This window comes from Phaethon lepturus, unplaced genomic scaffold (assembly GCF_000687285.1).
Source record: "Phaethon lepturus isolate BGI_N335 unplaced genomic scaffold, ASM68728v1 scaffold17512, whole genome shotgun sequence".
Taxonomy (NCBI): Eukaryota; Metazoa; Chordata; class Aves; order Phaethontiformes; family Phaethontidae; genus Phaethon; species Phaethon lepturus.
In genome coordinates, this window is record NW_010525713.1 from 14,996 (window position 1) to 33,710 (window position 18,715).

General features: G+C 37.8%; 1 protein-coding gene across 6 annotated transcripts in view; it reads left to right on the plus strand.

The window, feature by feature from the left end:
- The window catches only part of ENAH (enabled homolog (Drosophila)), a 51,072-nt gene that overhangs the window by 13,193 nt on the left and 19,164 nt on the right, over positions 1-18,715 (plus strand). For 3 of the 6 annotated variants that reach the window (XM_010282851.1, XM_010282852.1, XM_010282853.1), the window contains 3 exons: positions 315-399; positions 16,166-16,485; positions 17,702-18,502. In XM_010282851.1, the coding sequence (XP_010281153.1) occupies positions 315-399; positions 16,166-16,485; positions 17,702-18,502 (1,206 nt within the window). The remainder of the gene's footprint in view (positions 1-314; positions 400-16,165; positions 16,486-17,701; positions 18,503-18,715) is intronic. The other 3 variants (XM_010282854.1, XM_010282855.1, XM_010282856.1) reach the window with 2 other exon arrangements.

Below are 18,715 nucleotides of genomic sequence, written 5' to 3' on the forward strand. Positions count from 1 at the left end.
GTTCATTGTTTTAAGAAAACCTCAGACTTGGAGTGCTTTTCAAAGCTCTTGTCCAGTTCCATCATATATAAAATTTATTTTGCATTTCCATGAAACCTTTTCATCCATGTGAAATAAATCCATTCTGCAAATGTGTAAGGTAACATTTCTTGCAGTTTTTTTTTTGCTGTATGATGTTGTTGAGCTTCTTTGGCTTAAGCAGAAGTAAACTGTTCCTATAAAGTCATGTGATGGCTGGCCTTTTTCATTGGTTTTGTGCTTTTTTCCAAAGTAAAAGTTCAAATCATTAATTTATGGTCTGTCTTTGCTTTTAGGTCCTACATTGCCTCGACAGAATTCACAGCTTCCCTCTCAAGTACAAAATGGTCCATCACAAGAAGAATTGGAAATCCAGAGAAGGTATGGTATTGTAAGTGAACAGCTGTTAAATTAAAGAATGTAGTAGCTCCTCATTAACGATGAGAAATTAAATGTCAAGGACTTAAAATTACTCTCTCGCATTAGGGAAGCATTTGTATGCTTGCAGTTTTCAGCAGTGCAGCTTTCCTGCATAAAAACTTTGGTTGTGGCTAGATCCCTTGTTCGTGATGTCTACCCTTTCAAACAATACAATTGCTATTGGTCTGTTGTGAAAGAGTTGAAGATCAGATGGGAAGCTCTGAAGATTTCACTGCTGTCACTTTCAACCAGACTAATTAATTTTCCAGTGACTGGTGTGTCCTCAGTTTTTGACACACACTTATAAAGAAAGCAGCAAGCAAGGAAGGAAATTTTAACCTTTAGAAGCAGAGAATTAAATCATCGTGGAGAATGACCGTTTTTCTTCCTGAATGTGGATGCACTAGGTCAAAATATTGTATTGGAAAGGTTGTTCACCTTTATACTGTATTAGTTCTTTAGCAAAGAAACCTTCATTTTCTGCTTTTAGTGTATAAACTTACGGAACCATTAGCAAGTTTAACTTTCAGCTGTAGCAATATTGGTTATATCTGTGCTGTCCTCAGGGAGTAGTCCCTGTTCTGCTGATGTGTCGGCCTTCCTCCAAGCTAAGCTGAAAACCACTGTACCCTGTCCTGTGCCCTGTGGGATATTTTTCAGACCGGTAGCATTTTTAACATACAGGTGTTTTTCAGTTCCTTTTGCTCATTGCTGCGTATCAATCATGTGTCCAAGCTCTGGGAACAAACTTTCTAGTTGCCATATTCCTGCTTTTGTTGTGTGGCCATATGGGTTGGTGCTGTAGGTTGGGTGTCTGTGATGTGGGTATATGAAATAGCAAAGTCTTCTAGGACAGTGCTTGATTAGACTTGGTTAAGTGAAGAGAGCAAGACCTTGGGCTGTCTCAAGCATACTGCCTGTGGTGCAATCCTGGATTATTTTACCATCAAAATACTCCCAGGAGATTAGCTGTTCCCTTCCAGAAGGGATGCTGGGAGCGATTTAGGTCACATGCAGTGCAGATGCAGGGAACAGGATCCTTGAATAAATAGGAAGTGGTCCAGATTTATGGTGTAAATGCACTTAATAGCTTTCAGTGGTAACTGGAAAAATATTTTAATGTTGGGTCTAATTATCACTGAAGTTTTTTCTATTTTGATTTTTGCATTTAGTTTGTTTATACAAAGGTGAGCAGAACCAGATTGCTAATTTGGGAATGTCATATATTTAATAAACTAGCTATATGTATTGAACAATGTATTGACATCAATATTGGTCATATTTGTCCATCTCTTCTGCAGTATTTTCTTAAATCTTAGCAGGGATCACTTTATCTGAAAGTCTCCTTGTTTAAAAACAAATAGCAAGAAGCTCATTACAAATCTGCGTTTGTGTTTACGTGCAAGTCTGCTGTCATGATAAAGGTCTTTTATGTCACTCCTCTTTTGACAGACTTTAAAAAAAGCTTTTTCTTCTGATATTTTTTCCTGTTCTACAGTAATGGCTTTTCATATCTTAATTTTCCATCTGTTCCTTTAGAAGGCTGTACTAATTGGAATTTACAATGCTGAAATAATTTTCAGAGAAGCACTGTAGATAGATGACTCTTCAGGAAGAAGTACTGCCCCATATTAAGAGCTCTGAAAGTTTCTCATGAAATTTTTTTATGTGTAAAGGACATACATCAGACGGCATTCTTATGGCTTCACTTTCTCATTTGATCAGTGTACTCTGCTTGTTTTCATCTAATATAATGTCCTCTTTGAAGTCTGGTCCTGGTTTTGATTTGTTTTTCCCCTAAAAAAGGATAGAGAACTGGAACGAGTGTTTACATGTGTTGCTAGCCAGATTGTCAGTGGAAAGACTATTGCTGTTGTGTCATTAAGCCTAAGGAGAACATGTAATTTTGTTAAAACATTTCAAAATGCTTCTTCAGTCTCTTTACTACTGTAACTATATGGTTATAGTACAGTTCAATTAACTCTAAGCTAGAACTTTTCTTCTGTAGTAACTGCCTTTCAGCTTTCAGACTGTAATAACAATAGTCTTACTACCATAATATAAAGAGTAGAAAGTAGCTGAGAAGAAAAGGTTTAGGTAGATGTAACTTCTAACATATCTATAAGTGACATTTCCAGTCTCAGTAAAGGGTAAAGGCAGTGTGGGCAGAAATGAATTCTGTGGGGAGCAGTAAGACTACAGGGAATGCAAGAGAAGGGAATAAACGTTACTGTGTAGGAAGGAACATGGGGTTTGTGATGGATCAGTGGAAAGGCAAGCTTTGCTACGTCTATTGCTTGTGAAATGTGTGTCTGTGGGGTGGAGGTTTTGTTTAAGATGTGGCTTGATAATAGTTGTCTTTAAGTGCTGGTCTTATATCCCTCCCCTTAAGTGTACCTGATTCAGTACTGTTTGATGAACTCCCATATTAAAGAAGCTCAGGAAAGTATTTTTTTAAATGATTCTAAGCCTGAGGAAAAAAATCTGCTTACATAAAAATTCAAGTTGAATAAGGGACCCTGTGGAGGTCATCTAGTCCAGCCCTCTTCTCAAAGCAGGACTGATTTCAAAGTTAAATTATATGTCTTGTAATTTAGAGTTTTCCTAGGCACAAATAGAAACATTTCCTTAGAAAAGTTTTGTCAAAGCAGTGACCAGTGAAGAATGACATATTAAAGAGAGCTCTTCAGCTGATCTGATCTTTTCCTTCACTTTTATAACCGGTGCTCAAGAATCTTGGGGAAATTGGGAACTGAAGAATTAAATTAGATCATTATCAACAAAAGTGCGTTATTTTGGCTCAGAGATTTTTCTGTTTTAGAAAGGAGTTAGAAGAAAGGATTTAGATGCCTTACATTTTGAGTAAAAGTGCTAAAGTGGTAATATTATTTATTTATTTTGCTGCAGAGCCTGTAACTTGAATGTTTGCATTGTTTACTGTGCTTTGATGACAATCCGTAAAGCCATTAGGACTAGATGTGTGATCTAAAGCACTGTGCTGCTTAGGAGGCCAAGATTACACATAAGGCAGTCCACAAAGTAACTTTGTTACTTTCCTTTAAGCAACCTTAACCCATGATGTACGCTTACCCTGTCAAAAAGTAGGGTGTACCTGAAGATAACTAGTTTTCTGTCACTTGCACTCATTTAAGTACAGTAATAACAAGCTTTAAAACACTCTGGCTTCCATTTTCAATCCTCCAAAATGAAGGGATTTTTTTGTTATATGGGTTTTCATTTTGTCAGAGTGGTAGTCAGGCAGTGTTTATAAATTCCACTCATTGTTTGATAGTGAGCCAACTTCAGTTGACATACGTATTTGTTAGTAACTTCAGAGTTACTTAATGTCAAATACCATTTTAAAATACAAGATTAGTTCACGGCATGCCTCTGTGTGCTACTCGTGCATGTAAATTTACCATCTCTTCCAGCCATGATAAATATATGGTCAGGAATATGAGTCACTGAGTTGGTATCTAATATGACACTTGGGAATTTAATGAGTTAATGTTTATAAATAACTTCAAAATCATCACTGCTTCATAAATAAAGAGACCAAGAACACCAGAAACAGAGAAAGTGTAAGGAATAATGAAGGTATACAAGCCACCTGTTGTCTTTCAGGGACGTAATGGACCAAAACTTGACAGACTTCTGTCGTAAGTACTCAAAAATGTTAGAAGTTCGCATAAACGCAACAGCAGAATATAAGGGGTTTTTGTCATTGTTAAATACTTCAAGTTTGCTTACAATTTTAGTTTACATCATGGATTGAGATGATAGTGTTAAAGAAAATTTGGTGTGTGACTGTGCTAGAAAGTAATATCAATATGGTGGGGTTTTCATTACATCTGTTGGGAGGCTTCTTAGTTTTAGATAGTACAAGTTCAGAAACTGGGAAGGGCAACAGTTTCTTATTTACTGAGGGACTTAAAGGAATGCTTTTTATTTTACAAATTAAAAGTACTTTTTCTGAGATTTTGTTAATCTTAATTACTAATTTACACGGGGTGGGGGTGTGTGGATACAAATTCTTTTATCATAGTTAAAAATGATTACATGTAGAATTCCTGGACTGTTTTGAAAATATGTATGCAAATACTGAAAGAAAAAAAACTGCATCCCACAATTCAGTAACAATATAGATATAATGTTAAAGGAAGGAAAACTTGCCTGTCATTGTGTGTCCCTGGTAGCCTGGTTTCTACTAATTTCCCACAGCCCATGATGTTTCCTAGTTAGTAGCCAGATGTACCATTTCCAATTTTCCTTTGCTTTTGGAATTGTGCTGTTTATCCAGCAGGTTATTTTGAGGAAGTAAGATTTCTTTAAAGGCATGTGAGTTGATTACGTTATGACTAAGCAAACAGTTCTAATTTGAGATAGGCATATGAATATAATATAGTAGTTGGCTTTTTGGGTTAGAATATAACAGTGGTCAGTAGAATACTGTCATATGATTGTATTGTGTGCTGTTCATGTTACAAAATCTGCATGAAGTTTGCATCCCAGCAATGTGGTTTAGATGGAGTCAAAGGGGTTTTTTTAAATGCCTGAGCTAAGGGTTTCCAGCAGGTCCAAGTTAACGTCAGTGTAAACTTTTCAAGTTGAGTTTGCTGAGGTAGTTTCATGGGGCAGCCTGTGGCCATTTGGATCTTTCCAGCCTCTGCATTGCATGGTAGGATAGGAAACAAAAGGAGACAGAAGCAAAAAGACCCATCAATGTTGTTTATCTCATCCTAAAGATTTCTCTCTCTTTTTTTTTTTTTTTTTTTTTCCCCTCCCTTCTTCCCCCTTGCCTTTGTAGTTTCTGGAAAACAGAATGCTGGTATAATAATGACTTTCTTTTTAGTGCCTTTCATTTTCTTTCCATTCACAGTTTCTTCCCATTCACAGTAAAGTTTTCCTTAGTTCTGTCAAGTTTAGCTTTCAGAGACTTAATAACTGCCTTAATGGAGACGTAATGGGTGCTGTCTGGTTACAGTACTGAATAGCTATAGATGTTGGGTAACACTGACATGTTTAGCAGACTAAAGAGCAGCACTCTTCCATTAAGCAGTCTTTTGACTACATTGGCAAAATTGCTGCCTTAATTGCTGCAACTGAATATGGATGTTGCTTGAAGGATGGTTCTGACAAGCATCTTAGTTAACACTTTTTAAAATGTCTCTTTGAAGTCTTACTCTTTCTGCAAAATTTTCAGTTCTGTGGGTTTTTTCTGTTTAATGCAAAACATGAAATTGGGACGAGAAACTGTTCTACATTTTTCCAGATTTTTGGTTATTGTGGTTCCCTTTTATAAAACTAGTTCTGTCATGACCATACTCACTAGAATACCACTGAGGGAGTTGCTGATGGAAATAGATTTTTCTGCTATTGAAAAATCTTATTTTTTCCTAAAATTGGACATGTGCAGATGACTCCCTGCAATCTGGCTTCTTCAACAGAAAACTTGAACTTAGTAAGTTGAAAAAATCAAGGTAAAGAAAAATGGGCCTGATGAGTTTTGATCAAAGAGCATTAATAGATACCGTTATTAGAGATCCTGCATGTAAGAACCTTTAGGTTTATAGCTGCCTCTTCATGTCTTTGTCGTGGTGGTTGGTTACCGGTTTTTGCTTGACTGATGAAACCTGGTTATTTCTTTTACTTTCTTATTTCCAACTAGTGCCATTTGAGCTTATAACATAAAAGCTTGTTCTTAGACCTTAAATCCCTTTTGATCAAGGAAATTAAAGCCTGTTAGTTTGGCCTTGCTAATGTGAAAAGCTTTAGGAACTACTTTTGAAGAAAAGAATACTTAACCAATTAAAACATAGCACAGAAAATTCTACCCAGATGATATTTTCTTTTGCAAAAGCAGAAAGGTTGTTCATGCGGTGTTCCTGGGCTTTAGTAAAGCATTTGACAGATACCAAGAGGGAAGTTCCTAGTTAGGGTGGAAGATTGCTGTGGAAGTGTGAGGAGTGTAGGAACAGGCACTTCCTTCTGCATCATTGGGATTGGAAATGAAGTTTTATTTGGTGTTTTGCTGAACAAAGCAAGTTCTTGCTGCTGATGCGAGTTGAGATACGTGAGTACAAAGAAGAACAGAAGGAGTTGGATGATGTTGCAGATTTTGCAAAATGGAACGAGAAATAATACATAACTGATGTCCTGTTCTTCAACATTTTTAGGGGGAGAAAAAACCCAACCTTAGACCAAATACTAATGTTTAGGATGTCTTAATACTAGTATATCAGGAAAATCAAATTGACAGTGGCAGTGTTATGTGCAATGGTGATTAATCAGGGGAAGGCTGCTTGAACATTGGAAGTAGCTATAATGACCTCTAGATTTGCATAGTGTTTCAAAATCATGATATACATAGTTAAGTGCCTTTATAATTTTGCATTAAATTAAGTGTAAAGTGTACTTTGATACAAACTTTTAAAAAAGGCGTATTGAAACAGTGTCACCTTTCACTACTCTTTAAAAAAACAAAGGTTCACCACTGTTGAAACTGGGAATAATTGTCAGTTCCAGAGCATATACATAAACTCACTTCATAAGCCTCTTCTCTTTGTACAGTTACACTTTGCAGATCTTCTAAGTGTCTGTTTCTTGCTCATTTTATTAAGTTGACTAGCTCTAGTCTGTGTTTCTCTGAAACGAAGTGCAGTATACTTAGGTGGAAGCTGTCTAGACTGTGGTAGCACTTGAAAAATGTTTGTTTAAAAATAAATAACTAAATAAAGCTAACTTGGTAAGAGTTTTAGTGGGAGCATATAGCAAGAGTTCCGTTTAGGTGATGCAAAATGAAATTCATGCAACTGAGAGAGCTTAGGAAGATGCCAAGAGGTTAAATATTGATCACTTTTGCTGAGGTTATGTTATTGGTACATCAAGTATACTTTTTATTCATGAAGACGACTGGTCTTAGTGCAGGCTGCCTGCTTGGAAATTTGCAGTCTGTATTGATGTGATTTAGACTGTATCTTCTCTTTGTAATGAATTATGTAATTTGAGGGCAGTGCGAGTTCATTCCATGGTACACAAGCATTAATATGTAGGCCTTGAGATACGTATTTGGTAGGTTTATGTGACCATACAGGAGAGTGAGCTGTATGGTAAATGCTGAATTTTGGAATGATGAATAAATATTTAATTTTAAAGATGGAAACGCAATTTTAATGTTTATATTCGTTCAAGTTCCTGCAATTTTGAAGGGCCGTGGCAGACACAGCCTTTTCCTTTTCTGAACTTGTGCAGAAGATTAGAGGATTAAGCTATTAAAACTCAAACTGGCAGCCAAGTTCAAAACTATCAACATGTTAAAGCACTTTTTAATTTCTTTCTATAAACAGCTGTAATAGTGATAAAGTGGGTTGACGGTCTAGTTAAATTGATATCCATAGAGTGCATGTAGTGACTTCTGGTCACAAGGTAGCTGCTCTTCTGTAGACGACAGTGTGCTTCAGATGGAGCTGAGGTCACCCTACATCTGGTGCTGGCACCTCTAGCTCAGCTACGCGTTGTGTAGCCTGTTTGCAGCCAGCTGCTCTATTTGTTGCAGTGACTCAGTGGTGGGAGGAGGAGAGCTATCATGTGAGATGTATTCTAGCAGGTAGTGACTGTTGGATTAGATAATGGTATCTATGCCCACATGCTGGGGCTTTTCAGCATTTTAGAATAAAACTCCAAACATCACTGTCTTGTTTATGGCTCCATAGATTGAGGCAGGGTTAGAGGAGCTGGTGCAAGAGCTCGAAGCAGCCCTGAAAGTCTAGGCATATGGATACTTCAGGACTGGAATACTATGGACTTTTTCGTGTAGAACTAGTAATTGCAATGTAACTTATTAAAATTTGTAAACTTATTTTAATGGCTAAATGTGTTTTAATGTTTGTTTAATTGGTATGTTTATTTAATTGGTATGTTTATTTAATTGGTAAACACAAATACGGTGTTCAGTTTTGGGAACTCACTACAAGAAGGATGTTGAGGTGCTGGAGCGTGTCCAGAGAAGGGCAACAAAGCTGGTTGAGGGGTCTGGAGAACAAGTCTTATGAGGAGCAACTGAGGGAACTGGGGCTGTTCGGTCTGGAGAAAAGGAGGCTGAGGGGAGACCTTATTGCTCTCTACAACTACCTGAAAGGGGGTTGTGGTGAGGTGGGTGTTGATCTCTTTTCCCAAGTAACTAGCGATAGAATGAGAGGAAATAGCCTCAAGTTGTACCAGTGGAAGTTTGGACTAGATATTATGAAAAATTTCTTCACCAAGAGGGTGGTCAAGCATTGGAACAGGCTGCCCAGGGAGGTGGTGGAGTCGCCATCACTGGAGGCGTTCAAAAAACGTGTGGATGTGGCACTTCAGGACATGGTTTAGTGGGCATGGTGGTGTTGGGTTGATGGTTGGACTTGATGGTCTTAAAGGTCTTTCCCAGCCTTAATGGTTCTGTGATTCTGTAATGGACAGATTACCAACACAGTTTGAACAACTCCATTGATTTGGGTTGATGAATCCAGGTTTTGATAATTGATTATGGTTGATATACACTTATCTTTAGAACTTTGACATAGTAGCATTATTCCTAGATTTCTTGTTTATGTTGGGTTATAAAATTTACATTAAAAAAAACAACTAGTGAAGCACAGAATGAAAGATGCACACAGGGTTGAATTGTTATAATCACATTTAATTTCTTACGCAGACTGTCTTAATGGTAACTTTCAGAATAGATGAAGTGCAGAATGTATTGCTGCAACATTTTAAGCTAGCAGTGGTCAAACTTCATGCTGCCTTTTGGGTGTCATCCTTGTGTCTGTCGTCTGCTGCTCCACATTTGTTTGTTTTAGAATAGGTAACAGGACAAGCAAGAACGGTTCTTCAAAAAAAGCCAAAAAACCTGATGTGGGACACAAACTTGAAAATTTTCCCTCAAGAGAATCTGGTTTAGGTTGTTTTTTTTTTTTTAAGTCTATGTTGGTTTTTTTAGTGGCTCCAGTGATGGTTTTTGATGGCCTTTTCAATATGCTCATCTTATTAGTGATTTTTTCCCCATCCTTGTTGTCTGCTTAAAGATACAACAACAACAAAAAGGGGATAGTATTCCTGTTGATCTTTCTGAGTGATTTGATGCCCTGCTTTGACACCAAGTTATTCAGCCAACAAAGAATGGAATATGAAATTGGTGTGTTCGTAAATAATGCCTAACAGCTGTCAAATACTATGTATTATCTGCCTGCAGCTGACCTCTTCACTCAAGGCAGCAATTACTTCAGTCAGGTCTGTTCCTCAAGATATTTTGTTTTCTGTGGGCTTTGTCTTGGATCTGTTTTCTACAGTCAGTTTTAAGATCAAATACTAAAACCAGTTTCTGTTCCTCTTGGAATGTCTATCAGCTCAGTGCCTGTTGAACTTGGATGTGATACAAAGATGCTTCTGTCTATACTGTTCATGGAAATACCTCTGTTTTTAGTGTATCTGGCTTCATGACAAGAAGCCTTTCGTGTTTGTGGCTGAATTCTGTTATTCAGGTTGATATATGGTCTTCTTGGTGCGGTTTCCTATCATCTTTTTAGGAAAAAATTTAATGGCTTGATTTCATGTCCAAGAGCAAAGCAAGCCAGTGTTTGAATCCTGAAGATTTATGTGAATGTACAGAAAAACTTCTGCCTGAGGAAACAAGGTGACCTGTCAGAGCAGACAACTATTTGCTTTCACAAACTGTTTCAGCAGCGTATTTGTTACATGGAGGTTTCTTTCTCTTGGTGCCCTTGTGACAACAGCTCTGTTCTTGACACAATGGGAGTCGCTTAATGCTCGGGCATACTGTCTCTGATGGAAGGATGATCTTTCCACAGACTGAGACACTTGCAGTAACTTCTGCACACAACCAAGATACGGGCTTAAATGAAACTTTAACACATGAAAAGTGTTCCAGAAAAAGACAGGTTCTCTCTGGCTATTAAGTCTGTTCTGACACAGAATATTGTTTCACCAGTAAACATTGAAGTTTCTTAACCTGGTTGAGATCTTTGTCTTCCCTTCAACCATGGTAATGGTCATATTTTAAGAAAATTGATTGAGGCCTCAAATCTTTTGAATGACTATGTTGAAGCCCACAGCAAAGGGATCAGAGTATTGCTGTCAGTCATTCATCTCCAGGAGCAGAAGCTAAAACAACCTATTTTATTGTTGTGTGTCTGTCCACTGCCTCCCCCCGCCTTCCGATCTAAAGGTATTGAATGATATTATTTTGGGATAATGTTGAATGTAGTGATGTTACTTGCTAGTGAAAGGCATGATAGAAAGTGATTTTTGTGTACGTGAGGTATTGGCTCATTTCATGTAACATCAAGATCTGATATAACTGCTTCTTAATATATAAGATATAACTGCTTCAAAATGTGGGTTTGGTTTTTTTCAGCAGGGATGCAACAGTGTACTTTTGTTGTATGCTCGTTGCATTTTTCTCCTTGTGTTATTTCAAGAATGTAGTCATGCTCCTGATTCTTGGCTGCCCAAAGAACTGGAGGATTAATGTTGATAAGAGTTCAAAGTTACAAGTTAGTATTATAATTATGATTCTTTCTTCATCCTCTGACTATACCTCCTTGTACAAGTATAAGGGCAAGAAAAAGAGGGGAAATAACTTTAAAAGCTGTTGCAATATATAGTTAGTTTAACAACAACCACCAACCAATACCTGCCCCCCCCAAGTAAAGTTTCCTAAGATGCTTTTGGCATGGAACTAATTAAAATCCAAAAAGAAAGTTTCATGAGTAGAATGCGTGATAAAGCTAGCGGTTATTCTGAAATTCTGAAGTTGGCTCTTTGAATCTAAAACGATGTGTAACAGTACCTATGTTGCGTATGGCTGACATGCTGTTCAGTTTTATAGCACTGTCTCAACTATTGAATGTAAATTAGCTCTTAGATTCTAGTAATTCACACCTTTAAAATAATTAGAATCACTTTGCCTTAGTGTAATTAGCATTTCACTATAAGATAGCTTTCTGGGGCATTTTTAGTACCTCTAGCTTTTTCAAAAGTTGTCCTGGTAGCCAGATACTGTGCTTTCTAAGGCTGAAGGATTTTCATGTATTGCTTTCACAATGTTCTTGAACGTTCCCATGCTTTCAAACTACCAAAGTCTTGACATTTCAGAAATGCTTTAATTGATGAGTAGTGACTCTTAATCTACTAATGCTTTTGCGTAATGTAATTTTGATCTCTAACAAAAGTTTAAAATCAAATTACATTATCTACTGGTAACTAAACAAAACCAGGGGGTTTTAATGCAAACAAATTTATCCTCTTTTTTTTAATTAGCAAAATGAGTTCTTAATCTTTTTAAGCTACAGCTGTTACACTTCTTAAGCTGTAGTTCTTTCTCAGTTTATGAAATTCATCCTTGCTCATTAAGTTGTGTTGAAGTAATTTGATTGCATTACTGGCATACTGATCTTTTGACCCGTGCCACTTCTGGTTTTCTATCTGAAAGGTTTATTAAAATCATTAAAACGACTGTAAAAATGTAATGGGTTGTGGTGTGTGGTTTTTTGTTTTTAGGTTTGTTTGGGGTGTTTTTCCTTGTTGACAAAGGGATGCTTCAGCGATATATAATGAGAATAATTTAAACTTTAAATTACTCTCAAGGATGGTGTATTTCATCTAGTATATTTTACTGCATAGGAATTTTATATAAGATAGGAAATACTTGCAAGGTATTTTACTGCCCTCTCTTGGTAGATCATTTGTATTGTAAGCAAAATGCTCAACTTGTTCGTAGTTTTTATTTGTACGTTTAAAAAAAATTCCGGTTTTATTCCTTTATTACCTGAAGAAATGGAAAATGAGGATTCTTTTACCAAAAAAAACCCCAAACCATTAAATACTGAATCACTCAATATTCATTTAATTATGAGAACTTTTTCATTTAGGTCCTGTGTAGGCGAAAGTGATTATTTCACTGCCATTTATCTACATCTCAGTAGACAGCTAATACTGTTCAATAGCGTCAGTTGCTGACCGAAATATTTTTTGTTTCGGATAAAGGTTAAAGCGTATAAATGCTTAGGTATATTTTGTTATGACACGTGGGCATTTTGTGTCTTTATAGCTCTCTGAAGAGGAGAAAAACCCCAGGTGAGCCTCAGGAACATGTTCACACATATCAGGAGAACGAGTCAATCCCAAACAGTTTGATTTAGATGTACGTCTTATGCTTGAGCTAAAATTGTGCTATATAGAGGCAGAGTATACATTTATATGCAGTTGCGATGTCCATGTCTTCCTCTTTAAACCCTCCTTGTATATAGTGCATACATACACACACACACATGGACATACCCCTCTCAATAATTAGAAGAGCTTTAAGTAAAAACGTAACAAAAGTCCCCACCCTTCTGGGCCAGGGCAAACGCCTGGAATACTTCCCGCTGCTGCTCTCCAGTTCTCTGGGCATTTTTGGTTCAACAGCTTCATGTGCTTGATGCAATTTCTGTTTTCTAAATGACCTTCCATGTTTTTTTTTTTTCTTCTGTGGGCTTTTTCGTACTCTTTCTTTCAGTCACTCTGTGAAGGAGTTCCACAGCTAATCTGCCTGATGTGCAGAGGTACTCACTCTATTTATTTATTTATTTATTTTTAAAATTTTTTTTAGCTTTGTTACTATTAGTTGCATCGACTCTTTCCTCCCAGCTGTTGTATCAGGGTGTCCTCATCGTGCAGGCTTTTACAGACCTTCAGTTGTTTTTTCCAGAATGCAGAATTCCATCTTTTTAAATTATTTTTGAATGGAAACTGGTATATTTGGTCATAGTGTTGGTGCTCTTTGAACCTTTTCAGTTTTGCTGTTTCCCCCCTTTTGAGATAGGAACAGAGATCAAGGGTTTGTGAAGCATGATGATGGTATTTTCTGTAGTGCTCTGTAATCCTTTCCTAATGTAGCATCTGGTTTACGTTTTTGAACAGAATACGTCAGTGAATGGATGTTGTCATAGCATAACCCTTGTATCTCACTCATGAGTCAGTAGTCAACTCATAGTCCAACGTTTTATACATGAATTTAACAGATTTCCCCTCTCTCCCCTGCATCACTTCAGTTATATCTCAGTTGAGTTTTATTTGCCAATTTTATTGCCCAGTTACTGGGAATTAGAAGATCCATCAATAGTTCTTCATAATCAGTCATCATCCTTGCTATCCTAAATAACTTAATATTATGGAGCTTAGTCAAGAGCACCTCACTGTTTCTTTTCTAGGTTGCTTATGAAAATACGGAATGGCACAACTCTCGCTATGACTTATTGCAGAACTGCGTCGGTAACGCTGCTCTTATGTGAGAAGTGACCTATATCGAGGTTCTGTTTCTGTAAACAAATGAATTTAAGAATAAGAAAATTTAAATATCTGGCAGCTGCTTGATGTGTTATTAATCCCAGTGAATTGATAACCTTCTAGTATCATAAACTAAATATAACATGAAATGTTTATAACCTCAAATGCCTTATCTACATTTTAGTTTTAGGATTAACAGTGTGTACATTTCTAGGTAGAATATGCTAGTTTCTGGCAAATGAATGAAAATGAACAAAATAAACAAAAGCTGCAATGTTGACTCCTGCTCTGAATAGCCTTTTAGCTACAAACATCTGTGCATCCACCTCTCCTTTACAAAAAAGAGCCTAAGATGACCAAGCTGAAGTTATCCATGATGAAAACCCTGCTTTCCTCTAATTAACAGATTTATTTTTTTCTGAGAGAAAAAGAGCACATAAAACTAGGTTTGTACAATGCAGAGCAAGTAAAAATGTAATGCCAAAATATTTTTAATATCCCTTCTGGAGCTTAAATTTCTGTGGTTTATATTGTACTCTTGATATTTTGTAGAAATCTTCTACTGGTTCCAAATATATATCAGTTTATTACCAGACTTTTTGGTGGACTTCAGAGACTAAAAATCAAGCATTTAACAAGCTGAGTTGCAGCCCTAATTTCTTAATGACTGCTATTACAACTTTGTTATATAAGAGAGTACGTGCTGATGGAAGAATGGATACAGGAGCAGAACTGTTTTGCAGCTTCTGGGGATGTTGGGTAACAAGTTCAGTAGGGAAAAGTCCTTTTGCTGTCCATAATGGGAATTTAATTGCTTATAGCAATTACAAAATTGCAGTATTTTACGGGGGGCAGGGGCGGGGAGGGGTGTGTGTGTGGTTTTTTTAAAGGAAAAACATTGTTCTGAAAGAGGATGGACTTCAGTAGTAACAGTATATGAACTGGGGTTTCCAGCTCTGCCAGTATTTTCTGAGCATGAATAGGAATGAAGCAGCTGAAGTTCCCTTCATTTTCAGGCTTGTTTTACATGGCTCTAAGCATATAATATAGAATTACTAATGACCTTTCCAAATAAGATTGCCCAGTGGCAGTCTATAGAAAACACATACCGAGTAGCGTAAGGTGTCAAAATTTAGGTTCTATGTTTGCTTTATAGTTAAAAGCTGCCTGTGCTTTGTATTTGGTAAGAAGCTATCTTCAGTTTGCATCTGAAGCATAGCAGGGAAATAATGGCTTTGTGCTTCATGTACCAGTTTCTCTTTTTAAATGTCATGAGATTTTATTTTTTTTTTTAGAACAACAATTCAAATAGAGGACAATAACTTAACAACATCTGCAGTGATATGTACTGACAGCAACATACTGGACACAGCTTTGATGATGATATGCCTAATTTTTGTTTTAATAGTGAGTTCCACCAAGAGATGAAAGAGCTGTGAAAATAAAAAAGCTATACTTTAGCCAACTGGAAACATGTATCTTTTTTACTATAATTAAAGAAAATATAGAACAAATTGAGGAAAAAAAACAAGGGTTGTTTACAGCTTTTCCCACTGTATTTTTGCAGGAAAGCCCGTTCTTTCAGCCAAACCTAGTGGCTTTGTCAGCAAATTTTGCATGATTCCTTCTTACCCTTAGGAAGTTCTTTGTATTTCCTCTGCCTGGCGTTTACTTGTTTTTCTCCTCTCCATGTCTTGCCCCTCTCTGCTTTCCTTCTCAGAGACTCCCATGAGCTGGAAACCCTGCCAGCTCCTTGCAGTGTTTCCCTGACTGCTGCACCCTAGATTTTTTTTCTGACCATGTCCAGTTTTCCCCTGCATTCAGGGCGTTCTTGTCTTGACACCAGTTAAGTTGTATGTGTGTGTAGTAGGATGCAGGTGGAGAGGGACACACATACCTTTTGATGCTTCTGTAAAATGTGGATAAATACTAGCTGAACAGTTTATCTGAAAAATGTAATTTGTTTTGGGGTGGTATTTTTGATGACTATTTGTGTTACTGTTATTTCACTGTACTTTTATTCACTACTTCAGTTATAAAATACTGTGCAAGGAACAAATCTAACTTCATATCCCAAACTGGGAAGACTGCATCAGTTAGTAAATTATCAGCAACAGCTTTCTATTCTTACCTCTTGAAAACTGTCTCTCAGATTGTTAAATTAATTAAGAGGAAATTGGCTATATGATTCTTCTTACTGTAAGCGTAATACAACTATTATCCATCTCAGAAGAATAACCTGCAGGATTAAGAATTTTGGGTAGGTACAAATGCTGTGCTTTTGTTCTCGCTGATGCAAAGATTGTTGATTAGTTTATTGCTTCTTGTCCTCTAACAGTTGCTTGATATTTTTGGTGTTCGCTTTGCAGCTTAGTCTTCTTTCCTTTTTTCACAATTGTAGACAGTTGCAAGAGCAACAGAGGCAGAAGGAGCTGGAACGGGAGAGGCTGGATCGTGAACGAATGGAACGGGAGAGGCTGGAGAGAGAGAGGCTAGAAAGGGAAAGACTTGAAAGAGAGCGCCTAGAACAGGAGCAGCTGGAGAGAGAACGGCAAGAAAGGGAACGGCAAGAACGCCTAGAAAGGGAGAGACAAGAAAAGGAGAGGCAGGATCGAGAAAGACTTGAACGGCTTGAACGGGAAAGGCAAGAAAGAGAACGACAAGAACAGTTGGAAAGGGAACAATTGGAATGGGAAAGAGAGAGAAGAATTTCAAATGCTGGTAAGAATTTAAAAACTGGGTGTATTCAAGTACCAGACTACTCTTTATATGTTTGGGTGATTGAATGGGAGAGAAGCGACAAAGGGCAGTGAGTGCAGTTGTGCAATGGCAGTCAGTATTTCAGACTTCTATTTGCTGGAATCGCTTGCGTTTTTTATGGCAAATAGTCCAAAATTTTTTACTTTCCTGTCATAATTTTCCATTAACTCTGAAATAAATTTTTTTGCACTATTTGCTCACTCCATTGCCATACACTCTGATGGCTTGAAAAACTTGAATCATGTTGGGCACCTCCACCATTGGTTAAAGTATGAATTAAAATTTCTAAATACGTTATCATTGTTTGCTCTATTAAACAAGATGTATTCTCATTACGTAATTTGGGAAAAAACCCAAACCCTAAACATACTAGGTTGAGTGTGTTAATGTAGAAGGTATGTACCTACATAAGACAAAGTAATAGTGCGAGAAATGCCTTTCAGTATAAAGTCTTGCTTAATTTATCATTGTAGTAACATTTCAGTGAAATGTATTATATGTATTTGTAGATAAGATAATGCACTGCCTGCGGAAATGTGTCCAGTGATAACTGAAAGCTTTCTCATTTCGGTAATATAATGGAACATTTGTCAAGTGCTTGGTTAGTAACAAACTCAATTTACATAAGAAGTCAGCTAATGGTAAAAGTCGAGGTGTACTATGTAAGAATTAGTCACTTTAGAGTAGAGGATTTTATTGGTAGTTTTATTCCCAGTACTTTCAAGTTTGTGATGGAGCTTTTTCTGGGGAAGAGAAAGATGATACTTTCTTGCTGCCTATGGTATGAATTTTCTTAGTGGAGTTGTAACAAATGTTAAGATCACTACACTTGCTTGCAGTTTGCAACCAAACAAGAATATAAAAGCTGATAAAAGATGCATTAATCAACCCTGTATCTAATCCATCTCACAGATGGGATTTGAGAAAACTTACTCTAGAATGTACTTGTAAATTCAAATGTTGGCACAAAAATAGTTGGTACAATTTAAAAGCAGCTGTTGATAATATGTAAAACTTTCCTAACAGTATTTTCACTTGTGCCTAATCCTCTGGTACTAACTGTAGTCTACATTTATACATTTTGTTTGAATGCTGGTTTTGTTGCTTCATTAGCTCCCTTTTTCTCTTTCTCCTTTTTTTATCCTGCCTTTGCTGCTGCTTTCCATCTTCTGTCCAGCTCCATCTTTCGACAACTCCCCGTATAGCACTCCACTTCCTGAATACTCCAGTTGCCAGCCTCCTTCAGCACCTCCTCCATCATATGCAAAAGCAGTCTCAGCACCAATGTCAGAGGCCACACCGGAGTACGCTGTAGTGACTTCTGCACCACCGACTTCCACTCCCCCTACACCGCCTCTAAGGCACTCTGCATCACGTTTTGCTACATCTTTAGGCTCAGCTTTCCACCCTGTTCTCCCCCATTATGCTACGGTTCCTCGTCCACTGAACAAAAGTTCTCGGCCCCCTTCTCCTGTCAATGCCCCAGCGACTTTGCCTCCAAATACAAAGCCTGTTGCCTGGGCCGCGCCCAGTTTTGCCCCTCTTCCCCCATCTCCTCCAGTAATGATAAGCAGTCCACCAGGCAAAGCTACTGGTCCGAGACCTGTCCTCCCAGTGTCGGCTTCTAATCCAGCGACCCAAATGTCCACGTCTCCCACAGCTCCTAACGGTCTTCCTGAAAACCTGGCTTATCCGGTTCCTTCACCTTCTACCTCAGGTCCAACTCCGCCTCCGCCACCTCCCCCCCCCCCACTGCCTTCCTTTCCGCCTCTGTCACTCTCTGGACCTCAAGCTTCTCCTTCTCCCAACTCCCCGAATGCCTCGACTCCCTCATCCAAGCCTAGTGTTCTCCCTTCTCCCTCTGCAGCTACCCCTGCCTCTGTTGAGAACTCTCTAAACTCTGTGCTGGGAGACTCCTCTGCTTCTGAGCCAGTCTTGCAGGCAGCCTCTCAGCCGATTGAACCTACGACCCAGCAGGGTAAGGCTTTCTGTTATTGCTACTAATGCACTAATCAGGAATGCAGTCGAAACCAATTGGTATCAAAACCCGTAACTGCCCCGAAGAATTAATACAATGCTTCCAAAGTTGCAGTGATCTTAATACCACAATGAAATACCGTTTGGAAAACTGGGTAAGGGAAACTTTAAAGCTCCATGGATAAGAGCTGGTGTTCTGTGGCCTGTCATAAGT